Source organism: Pezoporus occidentalis, unplaced genomic scaffold (genome assembly GCF_034315485.1).
Source record: "Pezoporus occidentalis ecotype Australia unplaced genomic scaffold, CSIRO_AGI_Poc_V1 ctg61, whole genome shotgun sequence".
Lineage (NCBI taxonomy): Eukaryota > Metazoa > Chordata > Aves > Psittaciformes > Psittacidae > Pezoporus > Pezoporus occidentalis.
The window spans coordinates 1,008,959-1,026,150 of record NW_026915955.1 but is presented as its reverse complement, the minus strand read 5'-3'; the positions used below and the strand labels follow the sequence as shown (position 1 = coordinate 1,026,150).

Below are 17,192 nucleotides of genomic sequence, written 5' to 3'. Positions count from 1 at the left end.
ATTGCACAGGATTCATTCCAGATGTTGCAGGAATCTCCGCACTTTCTGTATTCAAGGAGCTACATGTCAAGGGGCTACATGAATGCAAACTTCATAAGCTGCTGAACCTGAACTGCTGTCACCAACTCTTTTCCCAGAGCTAAAGCTATCTATGACCTCAGATGACAGAGTGTGCAAGTCATTCTAACTCCTGATAAGGACTTAAAGCCAGCTACTGGATATGTTTAACAATTTTCTTTCTCGGGGTGTTTTCTGATCTCCCCAGGTTTGTCTGTTTTGCCCTATACACAGACTGAGAGGTATTCTATCAAATGAAAACTCTTCTCCATATGAACTGCATGTCAGTCCAAGTCCTGTTCTCTGGAACATGAAGTCTGCAGCCAAACTTCTTGTCTTAATCAAAATACAGTCTTTACCATCCAATCCATTAGCTGACTTCCCTCTGAGTGCTCATTGTTATAACACCACCCCACCTCCCCCATGTGAATCAGGCTATTTTGGCTGCAATGTGTTCTGATCTTGTAGTATAAGGGGAGAAGGGGCCTGGAGTCAAACACTTGCTGTTCTTGTTTTTCCCTTTTTTTTTTTTGCAGAAAGCTATGGACACTTAGTTTGTATTATGTAAGCTCCAAGATGACGTCTATTTCTGTGAGGTATCCTAAGAACAATTATTCCTGCAGTGATTAAGAGGTTAATACAGAGTCACAGTGCATTTCTACTCTGTTGAAGCCAGCAGTGGGAGTTAGCATAACTCCCATAATCATAGCATAACCTTCTCCTGCAGAATTTTTTCTGTAATTCAGCAATTTAGTCTTCCCAGTACTCTTGTCCCTAAAAATTGTAGCAGGAATGTTTGCTAATTGCAAGAATGTGAAATACTTCATAAAAAGCCTAGGAAGGCTGTTTCATCTCCAAGTGGCTTGCCTGGATTTCTACTGCCACAGGCCCATATTTCCATAGAAAACGTACACTGAGCAAAACAGATCATTTCCCAGTTATCTCACATCAGACCAGAAGAAGGCCAGATATCACCAGCAAATGCAGCTACATTCACAATTTTTTCAAAGTTAAATGAGTTCATAAGTGATTATCAAGCTTTTCACCTCCCTGAATAATTTATTTTGAACAGCAGAGCCCAGTGTACACATTCTCCAGTGTAAAGAGGCTAGGTAAAGTTTTAAACCTAGTTATAGCACTATACAAAGAGTATAATTGAAATTTTGTAGTGGACTGTGCCATCTTATGCAGCCAGCAAGCATGAGTTTTTAAAGTGAATCCATCATCCTCAAGCAGCTCCTTTGTACCACCCAGAAATTCAAAGCTCTGGTACAGATGCAGATGGCAAAGGTAAGGCCTCCAGCACAGAGAGATACAAAGAGACAGAAACAAATCCTTTTTCAAGCCCCAGATACTGGTGCTGAAGAACAGCTTTGCCAGTGCCATGAACGCAGTCTCATGCCATCTAGGCCAACTTTTAGCCATGCATATGTGCCTTATGGACATGACCAAAGGGTGCTTCCACTGTCTTCTCATCAGGTGAGAGTGATCATGAGCTTTGGGGCAACTCCAGATTTTTCCATCCCACTGTATTTATTTCAGCAGAGAAACTAAAAATAGAAAGGACCAAACCTGCAATAAAGGGCAACACTCATTTAACACATGTTGTGGCTGAGTAGGAATTTGGTAATTTGCAATGGCATCTTCTAAAATCTGTTGCCAAGCTTCCATAATTATTGCAAGTTTGTCCATAGTCTCCATAGCAGCCTTTCCTGAGTCTCAAGGCCTGTGTGGTGACTCACAGAGGTTCAGTGAGGCACTGGACTCCTTTCCAAGGGAGTCTGAGTCACAGGATGCCAAACCTGGACTGGTTTCCTGTAGTACAGAGGTTCCCAAATTACAGTAGACATACTGCTCATGGTACACAAGCCACCTCAGTTTGGTGCTCCAGCACCTCCCAGACATTGCTGCCAGGCGTACGAAGGCAAGCAGATGCTGCTGCTGCCACTAGCGATGGTGGTACCCAAACAAAAATATTTGGAAACTTCTGCTTTAGCAAGTTGCTGGGCTCACACAGACGCTATCCCTGAATTCCTCAGAGGGGCAAACAGTTTGCACAGCAGTAAAAGAGCTGAGCAAAGCCTTCACCCTGAGTCCTGGGATAGTTTCCGGCTGTCGGTAACAGTGCTGCTGTGGGCACAAACTGTTAGAGCAGCTGTCCTGTGGCCATGCAGCAGATGTCCCTTACAGTGCTGTCACCCCTGAACATCCACTCCCAAGCGGTACGATCAGCAACTCATCCTGGCACAGGTGCCACCTCAGCAACAGAAATGAGATCTTTCCTCCCAGCTGACTGCCCTAACCACAGAGTCACAGATTTAGGCTTTCTCTTACATTCCTTTTTGCCTTCTGATCCCCATGAATCTCATTTTCCTGGAAAAGTGGGTGCCCTCACATGCAACAGAGGGGTAGCTCCTCCCAGCTTGCCAAGGCCAGTTTATAACCTTGTATTTAAGGGGATAATTTTGTACTTTGAGCCTCCTCAGACTAAGGAAAGGAAGAAGCCCAGGCCACCCACTCACCGGATGAGACAGGGCAGCCTCTGGGAGGTGCCGTTAGCAGACAGCTATTGTGCACTGTGCTGGACACAGTCATTTAGTGGATGCCGGATGCATCGAAAAGAGAATTTACCAGAACAGGACCATCTCAAATACAGGCAGTTAGGTATTGCTTCATTTTCTTAAAAGACAAGTGAATCCTGAGATAAATAAGAGCAAGAAGCCTGTAACACATTAGTCAAATTAATTACCTTGCTGTTACTGACTGGAGCAGCCAGCAATATAAATCTGTACCACCTGAATACCTCTGAAGGCACAACTCCACATGCATTTATATCAGCAGCAAAGCTAGTAATTAAAGGGTGGCTACAGAAAAGAATGCGACTCCCTTTTTATAAGGAGACACATGGAAAAGACAAGGAGTGATGGGCACACATTACTCCTAGAAAGATTCCAACCAGACACAAGAGGAGTATTTTTCACAATCAGAACAGCCAGCCACTGGAATAATCTCCCCAGGGAAGCGTTGGATTCCTCAACACTAGGCACTTCTAAGATTCAGCTGGACAGGATGCTGGGACATCTAGTCTAGGTCATGCTTTGCCTAGAAAGGTTGGACCAGATGATCCTTGAAGTCCCTCCCAGCCTAGTGTTCCATGATTCACTCTGTTGACCCTGAAACAATCTTTAATGTCTGTGAAGGCTCCTATTACTCCCTTCTTCAGTTATCCTTTCCTCATCCTAAGCAAATATTATTGCTTAGGACATGGAAACTGGTCAGCACCTTCACAGTAATAGTTGGGCACCAACTACAGCTTACAGTATCTCCTAGTGCTTTCCCTGGGAAGGCCTGGTGACACATGACACTGGTAGGCACATCCAGACTGATGACCTTTAGTCTGCTCCTCCACTATCTTTTTTTACCCCAAAGAAGGCCAGACGATGCAGCAGCTGAAATTAAGCAGCAGTTACATTGAATAATGCTGACAGTCACATCATGACAAAGTTGCTCTGACACCTTCCAGCGTCATCTACTAAGAAAGCTCACTGGGGCTCTGATACCTCAACTGAAACAAAATATTTTACATCCAGATAGACAAAGTTGTAATTTTTTTGCAGAATTATGAGTTTGACAGTGGCCACAGCATGCTCCTTGGGGCCCACTGGACTTCAAAACCACAGTTCAGTATCTGCCATCCTGGGGTGTCACCAGCCACTCGACACCATGACTAGCACCCGCAATTATTCAGAGTGCTCTGCCACCACTACTACAGATGTTTCTAAAAAAGCAAAGATGAAGAAATAAAAGAAGCAAAACTATTTGCACTAAGTTTAAAACAGGATAGCTCTCTTCCTTGTCAAGTTGACTTGCCAATTTCTGGCAAAGCCATGTGCCAAAACCCTCTCAGCCAGTACCCTCTCTTGATGACCATAGTAGGTTTCACAGCTCTCTCCCTTCCAAAATCACTTGCTTGAAGCCTACCCTGTTCCATCTTTACCCAAGAGCTAGGCTAGCCTGCCTCTTAACTGGCAATGCTTCACTTTCTGAAGATGTTAACATCTGTCATTTGCATTCAGGAGACACTGCCAGTTCTAAAAAGAATTTAAGAACATCTTCACCATCTTTCTTCCTACCTTCCCCTTCAACAATGAATGCTTTCAATAATAACCTCAATATTCCAGCTGGAGGAGAAGTTATTTTCAACTCAAAGAGCAGGCATTGAAGCAACTCCCTCCACACACCTCCAAAATAATGCAAAATAGTGCTGTATATCTGCACCACTGTTTCAGCTAGCCAGCAGCATTTGGTACAGAAAGGGTCATGAACAACATACTACTTCCGATGGTTTTATTGGTCACAGGCAATGTTACAAAGCAGTTACACTGAATAATGCTGTCACAGTCATATCATAATGTGAGGTTGCTACAAACACATTTGAATTTCACACAGTGAAACTACTTCAGGGGGAAAAAAAAAAAATATCAAGCTTGTAACAGAAGATAAAGAAAATACATTTGGTTAAAAGAAAAAATGGTCCCAGGATTTCAGCCCACTCAAACTGAAGCTAATGGAAAAGCTTCTATTGACTTCCAACAGGCTTCGAATCTAGCCTTCTACATCCCCTGACCAAGCTGCAATGCAAAATATCTCTCTGCTCAGTCACAGGCTCTTCATTCTTCTAACATACTTGTGCGTGACGTATTTTCTTCTCTTTAAATAAGAGCATAAATGTGTAATTGACTATGCCAAACTTTATATATAAACAGAGCCAATTTTGGCTCATCAGCTTTAGAGAGAGTGGGAGAATTATGAAGGTGATTGCATGTGTACTGGAAAAGGAGGGAGTTCCTACACTCCTGAGTGCCTGTAGCAGCTGATTGTGTAGCCTGAAAGTTTCCAAGAAAGCTCATTACATGCTTCTTCAGAATTTACATCTGGCCATGTCTGCATTCAAGATGGGAAACTTATGCAAGTTGTAATTTGGATGATAGTGCACTAAAGACAGCTACAAATGCAGCTCTGTTCTGGTCATTTGTCACCAACAGACAAGTGAATGGCCTGCGAGCATCTACTGCAGTGATGAGACGTGCCATTACAGATGACAATCTTAGCAGTCTAAATAAAGAAACAATCAGGGCAAAAATTACCTTTTCTTGACAAAAATGGGTTTTCAGAACTGCAGCTGACAAAATTATTCACCAAATTGAGAAAGACATCTTTGCTTCAAGAAAGCAAAATCTTTGCAGCGAATTGAAGTTTAATTTGAAGTAAGATCACAGAATCGTTATAATTGTTTCTGGGAGCTCAGAGATATTCCTGAATTAATTTCTTGTGATTTGCAGGTGACTTGATGCATACAATTCCTGCTTAACCTGAGGATGCACTGAACAACATGCAAACTGTGCATCAAGTTCTCCTTAGGTGTCGGAGACACCAGGGGGCAGCAACATATCAAGGCTTCCCAGACAACACAACTTTAGCCAGGCATCTTTTCTGCGCTGTGGAAGTTTCAGTTGCCAATCCTACTAGCTTAGCATTAGTTCATCAAACCATTATTTTATAAGAGCCAAAGCTCAGGATATAATTCATGCTTCAAGGAAAATTGGAGTGAGAAGTCCTCACTCCTTGTGAGGACTCAATGGTCACTAGTGGTGACTCAGTGGTCACCAAGAATGTAGTTATTTCCCAGAACTGTATTTGTTAAGTATTTATATTTGAAAGTAGAATACTGATCATAATTCATGCTTTATAAACTTTTCCCTCTCCAGTGCATATAAAAGATAACATTTTTGTTCGTGTCTCAGACTGTGATGATCAAAGGCTGTTAACATTTAATAATGGACATGGTTCTACCACATTCAAGTGGGAATGACAGGAGCTGCCATCCTGTGTTTCACACATAGTCCACCAGGAGTCCCTGAGATAGAAATACGGCACCCACTCTCCTCCCTACTGGCATTTTGGTCAAAAGTTCAATAAATGTTCCAGCTTATTAAAAAGAAAAGTTTTCATTAATTAAAACCAGTCTATTTACAAATCAGTTGTGAAATGGATAACAACATTCCATAGGGAAAAAAAAAAATCAGACCCTTTCAAAAGCTGGTAAATATGTTTTTAACTGTAAAATTTCAGCTACTGGCTGTTTTCTGTCTTGATAGAAGCTGAGTCCAGTAAGTAATTCTATATCTCTGACCCGAGCTGTATGAAACTTCATTCTCTCTTCAACCCACATGGACTCAGATTTGCCATCCTATTGGGACAGAGGAGGAAAAGAAGAGATTGTAAACCATCTTTTTTGTTACATATATATAATAAGTTAGCAAAAGACATTTTGACATTTCATAGAAACAGAAAGCAGTCGCTGTTGGCAAGCATCTAACAAATAGAGAACACTGACTTAAAAATAGCTATAAGCTTGCCTGAATTTAATACTTGTTGTTACTTCCTTAATTACACAGACCGTGTTGCTGCACTAGAAGAAGTTGGCAATAATGTGGAATAGGAGGTGATGTCCAGCATCTATCCAACATCTATGATAAAACTATTTCTGAGCCTGACTTGGGCAGCAAGTTGTGTCATACTTTGCTGTAGGATAGGTCAACACACTTTCCATGCTTTGTTCTGGCTTATGTGGAGCATAGCTGTGTGCATTCCAATCACAATTTCAAAGTCTCAACTAGAAGCAACCGATGTTCTTCAGGAACATCTGTCTTCTCCCTTTGAGTACACATTTGGCCTAGCACTGACCTTCCTTTGTGGATGACTCATCTTATCCCAGAAGTTCTTCATCCTTCTCAGCTGTTGACTGGATATTTGTGCTGCAGAAGTCTGTGCGTGTATCACAATGGTCTCTAAATACTCTGACTCTGCTCTGATAGCACGAAGTTTTGCTCTTTAAACAGGGAACACCTATTTTCACATTTGAAGATATATACAGGCTTCAACATACCTCTGTTTACAGAACTATTGTTTTCTCTCTCAAGATGATCATGATAGACTGCCACATTTTTACAGTCTTACTAGTTAATTTCCAAGCAAAACAAGTTCAAGCCTGACTTCAGATGTATGTGGGGACTGAATAGACTACTTACTGCACAGCTTTCACTGTTGTCTTCTCTGTGAGGTACAATGAAAGACAAGACATCTAGAGACCCTTCACAGTCCAGAGGAGTTTCAGAAGTATTTTTACAACTAGTCAGCACAATGAAGAAGTGAGTTGGAACTGGAACTTCTGAATTACTGGGGTGTCTGAAACACAAAAGACTGCTCTGTAAAATTCATCAAACCATACTTGCACCAAGAACAATGACAGCAAATCAGGTATATTCTGCCATATCAGTTTTAGCAATCCACTTTTTTAGCCCAAAGAAAGCTTAGGCCGTTAGGAAGGAAAATTCCAGATTACTATTTTGCAAATTCAGTTCGGCTTGTAGGCTGATCTGAGTAACAGGTTTGATGAGGTATAACAAACTGATTTATCATAAAAATGCCTTAAGAATCCACAGTACATAGAGAGTTCAGCCAGAATCCAGAAAACCACCTGCCTGCTGGCTTGAACCAATTTTGCTAACTAGTTTATTTGCATTCACAGCTTTGTAGTGGAACGCTGCCAGGTCAGGAAGTGCCAACCATGCCACCAGGGACAAGCCCCTGCCTTGTCTGCTCCTAGAGTCAATATCAAAAGATTTCAGGCTAGCAGACATTTTTCCACATGCAACAGCTGCTCTTACACTTCACTTTCAGAGTTTAGGATGACACATTTTGAGGGTGCATTTTCTCTATGTGCTTGCAGCTTATTTTTAAGCTTTACACTTCCGTACCTGCTTAGGGCTATTTGTCTCTGTCCCTCTGAACTGATACAACCTGACAAGGGCCCACCTCCACAAGATGCTTTTCTCGATAACAAATATAATTGCTTTTTGACCACTAATAGGAGAAAGAAACAAAGCATTAGAATGTGGAAAGGTTCCCACCTTTTCACTTTTGCTGGAGTATCATAGAGCCCATCAGAGTCATAATCAAACACAGGACCACTGACTACATTGATACCATTCCTGGCTGCAGCATATTCAGGTAGCAGGTATTGATGAAAGTAGTTCCATAACACTGAAACACAGTAATGGAAGTGGGAAACACATATCCAAGGTAGAATCTGTTAATACAACTGTGCAGATTTTTCAGGAATATAAATAGACATGATAAGCTAGGAAAATAATTATACAGCTGTTTATAGTTTTTAAAGGTTGCATCTAACTGAGCAGCAGCATGCACTGCAGTATCTCCTGACATTGTGGTTTCACAGCTACCCTAACCACAAACCTGACTGAGTCATAGTGATGCTGCTCCCTTGTGTCCTTGGGTTTCTGTCACTGGAATGCAAATTGCAGAGAAGCTAGAGGAGGGAAGGCAACCTGTGTCTTGCCACACTACCAAATTGGCCTGGATAGCTTTGTCACCCACACCTATGAGCTGTGAAGTACCAATATGATATTTTTAATTACAGTTAAGTGTCGACCTCTACTCTGTTACAAAACAGGATATTTCTTTGTCCAGAGGAAATGCTACCCTTTTTTTTCACTAGGAAAATGCTTAATCCCCCTCACCCAAGAATGCCAGGTCTTCATATTTTTTCTGAGACATCATTATTATCCTGTTTCCTTAGTAACTGAGGCCCTAGACTCTTGCCTGGAAGCCCATCTGAATTTAGAAGACATCTCTGAATTTGAAAGTAATTTAACTCACACAATTATATATGGCATTGGGGTTCTCTAGAGCATATTCAGTTTAAAACCCCGTTTAGGTAGGCAGGAAAAGGTAAGATGTCAGACATTAAATGTCTTGCACTATGTTCCCATGTAATGAGCCAGTTGATTAGGAATCGTAAGCTCACAATGGTGGGCCTTTTTCACAAAACTGATAATCCTACTTCTGGGAACTTTTCATTGAGGTAAGAAGCCCGCAGTTGAGGGAGATCTTATTTTACAGAGACAGTTGAAGCAGGAATCATTTGCATGGTTTGGAAGCAAGCAAAAAAAAAAACAAAACCAAAAACAAACAATAAAAAAACAGTAGTCTTTCTAAGATTCAACTGTGCATACAAAATACGCATATAAATAAATACCTTTAAATGCGGGATACATTGGCACAATGTTGCTAGTAAGCAAGGCATCATACTGATGTTTTTTTCTATCTACCATGAAATCTAAAACGAAAAAAAGCAATTAATTACTTGGATTTGTTACTTTAAGCTTGCATTTTCATGCTTCAAAAGACTGGTGTAAAAAGTTAAAGTGTAAAAGTTAAAGTGGAGCTGACCTAACTTCACTTTCCAAAGGTGATGTGGGTCTAAGTGCTAACTTCAGTACATGCTGTTTCCCATCCAAAATAAATAATCTCAGCAGCACCAGCAGCAGCAACTGCTCTTTTCAGAGGTACAATGGACAAGTTTTTGTGAGATTTAAAAATACCAGAACAGACTTTTCAATTGTGGGGAAGGGAGTAAAATTCACTTCATGAGTGTCAGACCAATTTGCTCTGACTGCTAAATCTAGGCATAAAAATAGGAGCTCTAACAGACCTTAACAAATTACATTTGATATGGATGTTTAAATAACCTACTACTCAATACTTTATGCAGTAAAGTCAATGTAAACTGCTTCCAAACCAGCTCAGCAACAATTCACAAACAATATAACGACTTACAAACAGATAAATATTTTGTAACATGTTTGAGAATCAGAGCTATGTTCTTCAGATCAGTAATGAATTGCTTTACTAAAGACCACATATGGCACACAACAGTATATTTCAAATAGAAAATAAACTTATCAAGGCAGGTTTTTTACTAAGTGAAACATCCCTAAATTTTACTTTGGATGTTTCCATCCAAACACGTTTTGGGTGTTTCCAAGTAACACCCCTCTCACAAAGTGAATTTGCAATTTACTAGCTTGTCAGACTTGACTCAAGGTTTAGATGCTCCTTCCAGTTTCTTCTATGAGATGCCACTTTAGAAACCTGGTAAATTCCAAAGCTTTTGGAAAGTACTAAGTGACCTCGGACAACCCACTAACTGCTGAAGTGCCTAAAATGTTCTTCTTTTGCATATGCTGAACAGCAACAATTCAGCAACTACTGCTCTATACTCTGATTAGTTATCAGGAACATCTATAATGGACTATACCTACTACATTACAAATCATTTAAATCAGATATGCAGTACAATGAAGGCAACATACTTACTTGGAGGAGAAAGGAATCCATAAGTTAGGCGAGGATGATTGTTGTAAAACAAACACGTCTGGTTATGATTAAAAGAAATACGAGCATCCTTGTGTAAACAACTGGAGGTATTTTCTGTATCAGAAACCCATTTGTCCTATTGATGAGAAGAAAGTATCAACAGTAAAACAGATAGTTGACATACGATAATTCTCTTCAGTGTGGGGGACTGCAGAATGCTCAGTATTTAGCTGCAACTGCCTTTAAATACATGAAGGCTGTTAACTAAAATGCAAGAAATGTTCCTCTATTGTCAGTGGAAAATGAGCCCTCCCATCTATTTTGTATATTTTGGAAACAAAGTGAACTGCAGCATTTTACTCAACTTGAGAATATCATCTTCCAAATGAGAATCTAGAGGTGCCCATTAAAGATAACCTGATACACTGTAAATGTACTTGTCCATTCAGGCTAGCAGAGGCAACAAGATGTGTTACCATCTCTCTCCACTAGGCCACTTGTTCAGATTAACTGGTAGCTTCATGCCACTAACCTCAATATATTTAGCATCAAGCAAACGGCCCTGCCACATTACAAACACTTCTTTAAGACCATGAAACTGGTGTTGAGCCCAGACTTTAAGAACAGCACTGGCAGACTGCTATGGCAGACCTACACTGCCAATCAGTAAGCCAGTGCAGACTCATAGGGCTTCTCTATGAAAGGCAATGGGCTCCTCACTTACTGGAGGATTTGCTTCCTCTGAAGGCAAAACTGCATCTCATTCCAAGAAGCACTAAATAGTCAAGGACAGTCCTTACTAACATAGGACAGTAAAGTTCATACACAATTCCTCTTTTTATCACATATGGTTCTATTTAGTTCCCTGGGAGACAGTATCGTGAGATCTAAGAAGCATTCAGGAACAACTTACATCTTTGTTAACAGAGTATGCACTCCACAGAGACATCCTGTAGTCCTTGCTGTACCCACTCACATAGCGGTAATGATAAAGAAGACAGTAATTATGGCTCTTTTGCAGAACCCTGGGCCGTCCATAGGGCAAAGTAAGCTCCTCTATCTTCTTAACTGTGGCAGAAATAGTGCTTGTTACACTTCAATCAATAATGGTTATTAAGCATCTTCCTCTTTTATACACCCTCAATATGTTTGCCTCAATTTCCAATTTTCAAATAGAAAAGGCACAGTAACTAAAGAAAAAGATTGTCATTCTTATGTCAAAGGAAGAGTTTCTATGCTAAGAAAATAAATGACAAAGCAAGTATAAAGCAATCATTTAAACTTACGCTGTACAAATTAAGCTTATATTTAAAACAAAACAGTTTGCCATTTAAAACAGGAGATGGATCTAAGTTAGAATCTTTGTTGACTTTGTGTTTCAACTTAAATACAATGTGGGAACTGCTTTTAAGTAACATTCAGATAGAACAGAAAGCAACTGTGGTGTTTTGAAATTTGCTAAGGGGACTATTTTAGTAGAAAACACAAAGTCATATGCACAAGTGACATTTACAGGACTAAGAAATAGAGATTTAAATAAACGATACAGTGAAGGGCTGGGTGAATTTTCTGATATGCAAGGACTTGCTTTATAATTAATGTGATAGTCAAAACCTTCCTTCTCCCTCTTTCTCATGGACCACCTCTCTTTATAAAGTTTGTATACAGAGATAGAGATCTCCAAATATTTATGCATAATACTGCACAGGGGTTTTCGCAGACCCTTGCCAAGGCATGGGCTATTTGTTGGCAAACTACTGCATCCAATGAAGAGTAAAGACTTTCTTTTGAAAATTCGCAGAAGGTATGTCATTAGAACCTGAAAAGTAAGGCAGTTAGCAACATAACTACTTTAGAGTCAATGCCATTTATCTTAAAGAAAAAACAACTGACAAAATAGAGTCATGAGAAACACATGCTCTTGCAATTATTTGCTGCAGTCAAATATCAGTAGAATGTTTTGGGTTTTAACCCACAAGGTACATTTCTATTTCATCAAAACATTGAATATTTACATTTTTGCCAACTGGAAACAAAAAGAAGGTTTTCAAGTTTTAAATTCTCTGATGTAAAATACAAACTTGAGGAAAACCAGCATATCATGGAAATATGTTAAAATAAAAATACTACTTTGCCTTTGAAAATGCAAGTATTTCCAATCATTACACAACTGGAATTATAACAAAGGTGTAAAAACATGTAGTCCATTAAATAGGTCACTACCATCCACAAGTTATGCAGAACCACAATTTCAAGATAATTGTTTTAAATGGGAAAATAAATTGAGCAATGAATGCTGCAGGTTTTTTTCCACAGCAGTTCCGCAACACAAGAAAATGTCAAGATTATTACATTTATTTCTAACCCGCCAGGGAAAAACTAAACATTTTTTCATAAGATTAAAAATGCAGTTGATATTATGTTGTTCTTACAGGTCGTCAGGTTATGACATTCAATAAGGGAATATGCAAACTGAGGTAACTAATAAGCTCTAAATAGTCTAAGAATCATCTAAACTGGTTACTATAATTCTTTTATCTGTAATTGTGCTTTTCATATCAAATTAAAAGTAATAATTTCATCATCTTCAAGAAATTATTAAGACTAGTGCTAAGCCACTTCTCACTGATAACCTAAGCCAAATTCTTACTGTTTCAGAATCGTAGGTTTAGAGACTTAGGTTCCTATTTGTACCAAACAGAAGAACCGAAGTAGGTTGTGTACCTGGCCTTGCCATGTTTCTTCAAAGCCAGGTTCAGCAGGCACTCAAACATCCACCTACACATCAGCAGTCTGTTCCTGTGAATCCATCTTACATGCTTCAGGGAAAGCACGCTGTACTGTACTAACTGGATTTCATCTTGCTGCTCTCATGATTGTTAATTCTAAAAGAGTTATTTTTAAAGGGTTCTGGGATGCATTTTAAAGAGATGTGCTGCTAGTGGAAAAGACTCAAGAAAGCTCTATCTGCTCTTTCTACCAGGACAAATTACACAAGCCAACAGAAGCCTTAAATCAGCCCTGAATAAGCAGCAAGCACTGGATCTTGTCTGTTACTGGCATTTAAGACCAGAGACCTACAGTGAGGTGTTTCCAAATAGAGTTTATCTGCATAAAAACCAAGGTTTTATGAACACTCACAAGGCAAGGTCTCAGCCTATTTCTCTTTCTGACAGCCTAATTGTCTTGATTTTCTTTTAAGGCATTAGCACTAAGGGCTAGATTCTATTTTGGCTTACAATTGTCATGATTTATTTATTGTCTTACCTGCTACATGCTCAAAATAGTTTACTCTGCTTTACAAATCAGGAGCACATCTACAGCCTTGCAAATTGCAGCGCAAACATGATATGTTCAATAAATGGAAATAAAACATACATAAAACAAGCAAAAGCTTCAAACCACATAATAACTCAACCACATAAAATACCCCTTTTGCTCCATTAAAAGTATGCTGCCATTGTGATGTCAGTATTTGCACAGATTTCTTCTCAGGTGCATACATGCACATTCCCTATACACCATTTTTGCTTCCTATCCTGAAATGCTCATTACTTCAGTGATAGAAAAGTCAAAAGTATCAGATAATATGTATGCCATAAAGACATATGGAGTAGGATACACATTTATTTGTAGAACAAAGGGTTCAGTAAAATGATGTTTGAAAGCCTCAGAACTATAGCAAGCCCTAGCAAATATTTAAAAGTACTTGAGAGTTGCTCAGAAGTTTAACAAACACTTCATATTTTAATAATTCCTACCTTTTTTAACATTTTATATTAATAGCTAAAGTTCTTACCTTCTTTTTCAGTGAGATTTAAACGCTGGTGAAAATCCTTTACTGGCAAGCCCTGTAATTATAAAGCAAAAACAGTGAGATTCTACTAAGTATCAGTGCCCTACAAAGCATATTATGAGCCATTACTACACTTAAAGTACTGAGTGTAACATCTGCCTTGCACTGTACATAACTGTGACATCTATTGGCTAGAGGCTATGGAGAATTTCCAGAAGCAAACTGGTTTTGCCAAAGGCAAATCTACAGTCTTGAAAACCACAGCCCAAATGCACAACATTCACAGAAGGGAAATTTCAGCATAATTCAGTAAAGCAAGCAAGAACTGAATGCTTTCCCCATCAATGCTTGCTTCTACGGCATCTTCCAGGCTCTGTAGAACTGAATATGACTTCACATAAGCAGACTGCAAAAATGGATATACAAATAAAGGCTGGTACCCACTAAAGCTAGGCAAGATTTGATTTTGAAACCAATAGGGAACTGCTCAGCTGGTGGATAAACACAGGAGAATCCAGAGAGTTTCATTCTTTGAACACAACACAGCTGTCTGCCTCCACTTTAACAACTTCAGTACTTACCCCTGTCCTGCAGGAGCAGCCAAGGCTCACTGAGAAGGCTCTTTGTCCCACCAAAGAACATTCAGAAGGATGGCTTGTTTCTGTGGGATGTTGGGGTGTGTAAACAGTATTCCTTAACAGATGGTTTAGGCGACCATGAGTTCCATTGTTTGGGGCTGGTTTCAAATCAAGCAAATCTATGAAGAATTCAAGTGATATTAGCAGGATTAGAAAGACTGTGGTACACTGCTGATTCTATTGTGATTACAAGGATGGGGGAGTCAATAAAGCTGCCCTGCTTGCTGATCACAATGCCCAAAAGGGAAAGCACACATGTTCTCAGCTAGAGCTCAGGATAGTATTAGTCTGCTTGTAAAAAGAGACAGAACAAGTGCAAGAAAGTGGCAGAGGTTGACATCTGAGGAGAAATGAACTTCCAGAATCCAAACTTGCAGTGGCGGACAGAACGGCAGTCTCAAACACATGAAACTAATGGCTATGTAACATTGGAGCTTTGGGGGTTAAGTCTGGGGGATTTTTGGTTTATTAGTTTTGGATTATTTTTTTTTACTTATATGAATACTAAACACATAAGCACCACTGAAGAGTAAAGCCATAAAAGAGCCTAGGCAGAACACAGGTTTCTGCTTACATCTAAAACATCACTTGCATCTAAAATTTTAAGATTCAAAATTGTCACAAAAGGAGCCTAACCAGAAAAACATCTCTACCCTAAATACCTAAATCTGCCATTAAAGTAACTCAAACAACTGGAAGCTGCCTACCACCAATGCTTGGAGATATTTCAGACACCTTCAAAATACTGAAGAGTTCAAGCTCTGTTTCACGCTTAATCCACACTAGCATTCATAGTTTTGTTGTTTCTCCACTTAACTCATATGGAATCCACGAAATAAGATATTTTCAAAACACAGCAGGCACACTTGTATCCAAAAGGCTGGTGTCTAGATCACCTACCTACAGCACAAGAGTTAGAGCTGAATTTCCCTTCCTGCATGGGGAACTGAACACATGCAGGAAGGGAAGTTCAGCACCACTCCTGTAACAGACAAAACAGCTTCAGCTGGAGGAAATGACATTCCTCCAGATGAAGCTGCTTTTCTTTGGAAGAATAAAACAGCCTTTCTTATCCTAGCAGTCCCTGCTCCAATGAATATATCACACAAAGCTGCAAAAAACCAAATCAGAACCAGTCCCGGAACTCAGGTCACCACTTCAGCAGCTAAATTACACGGTTACGTTACTATTATTTTAAGTGGAGTATCCAGGAATTCACAACGCCCCAGAAATCCCCAAGTCTGGCAACATGGAAAACCTGAGTTGAAATTCCCCTATTTAGACAAGACAGTTGCACATATCCGGTGCTTGCACTTTAAGTGATGAGAGATGTTGGACAAATGGGAAACTCTCTTCTCAGGCTACATTTTGCAAGAAGATGTAATCAGCCACCTCCAAGAGAAACACTAGAGCCCAAAAAAACATGTGAAAGAAGATGCCTTTCTGCAGTCCAGAAGGCATTTAAGCCCTGCACAAGGAAAGGGTTGAGTAAGTCACCTTGCTTCATTCTCTTATCTGGAAGTTAATGTGCTGGCTTTTGCACACCCTATTATTCTTTCTATACAGGATAGAAAATCTAGACCTCGACGACTGCACTTAAAAAACATCTGATCTGTTACTGAACCTGCTTCACTGGGATGCCAGTAAGGACTTTACCCCTCCTATGCAGAATACACAGATCAGGGTCATGAGGAGGTTCAAGATCAGTTGTGACATAAGAAGACTAGATGGTCTTAAGGTTCTTTCCAACCCTAACTATTCTATGATTCTAAGACAGCAAAGTAAGCAAGACTGCAAAAGGCAGGCTTCCTGACAATGGCCTATTTCCTATTCCAGCAAAGAATTTAAACACGTGGTTTAAACATGGTATACCTGAATATTGCCACTGATCTTAAGCACGTGCAGTGATCCCTGTGCTTTCTGGATCAAACCCTTTGGTAAAACTTTGTCTCTCAAAGTCTTGTAAAGTAGTCAGTTTTAGTAGTGGTGAGTCAAACTACCAGCTCTGGAGCAGCCAGAGGAGTACACAGGGTGACCAGCGGAAAGGAGAGATGTAAGGTGGCCTGACCAGTAGATCCTAAACAGCTGTTAGTCATTTAGAAGGCTGGACCTTTCTCAAAAAACAATCAGCTTTTTATTTGTGAAAATGAGCAGTGAGTTTTAAGGACAAATTTCTAAGGACACTTAAAAACCTGCCATTAGAAGATTTACAATGCCCAAAAGATATTATGTTTTACTGAACAAAGATGACCCCCATCAATTGTACTTACCACACATTAAATTATATACTTCAATGTTTTCAAATGGATCAACTTTAGTACGAAACTTGAATCCTGGTCCAAACCCAATAAAGATAGCCTAGGATTTACAGAGAAAAATAAAGTGGAACTCTGTTTAGAACAAGTTAAAATGGAAAATATCTTCATATTCAGAGGGCATTTTCTGCTAAAAACTTAACC

At 39.7% G+C, this 17,192-nt stretch overlaps 1 protein-coding gene across 3 annotated transcripts in view; it reads right to left on the bottom strand.

The window, feature by feature from the left end:
• Positions 1-5,749: 5,749 nt before the first annotated feature.
• The window catches only part of ENPP1 (ectonucleotide pyrophosphatase/phosphodiesterase 1), a 54,847-nt gene continuing 43,404 nt past the window's right edge, over positions 5,750-17,192 (bottom strand). For 2 of the 3 annotated variants that reach the window (XM_062639560.1, XM_062639561.1), the window contains 9 exons: positions 17,004-17,091; positions 14,677-14,852; positions 14,099-14,150; positions 11,213-11,367; positions 10,300-10,435; positions 9,179-9,259; positions 8,031-8,163; positions 7,149-7,305; positions 5,750-6,307 (listed from right to left, as the gene is read on the bottom strand). In XM_062639560.1, coding sequence (XP_062495544.1) covers positions 6,140-6,307; positions 7,149-7,305; positions 8,031-8,163; positions 9,179-9,259; positions 10,300-10,435; positions 11,213-11,367; positions 14,099-14,150; positions 14,677-14,852; positions 17,004-17,091 — 1,146 coding nt within the window. In that variant the 3' untranslated portion in view covers positions 5,750-6,139. Of the gene's footprint in view, positions 6,308-7,148; positions 7,306-8,030; positions 8,164-9,178; positions 9,260-10,299; positions 10,436-11,212; positions 11,368-14,098; positions 14,151-14,676; positions 14,853-17,003; positions 17,092-17,192 lie in introns of those variants that run through there. The other variant, XM_062639562.1, reaches the window with a different exon arrangement.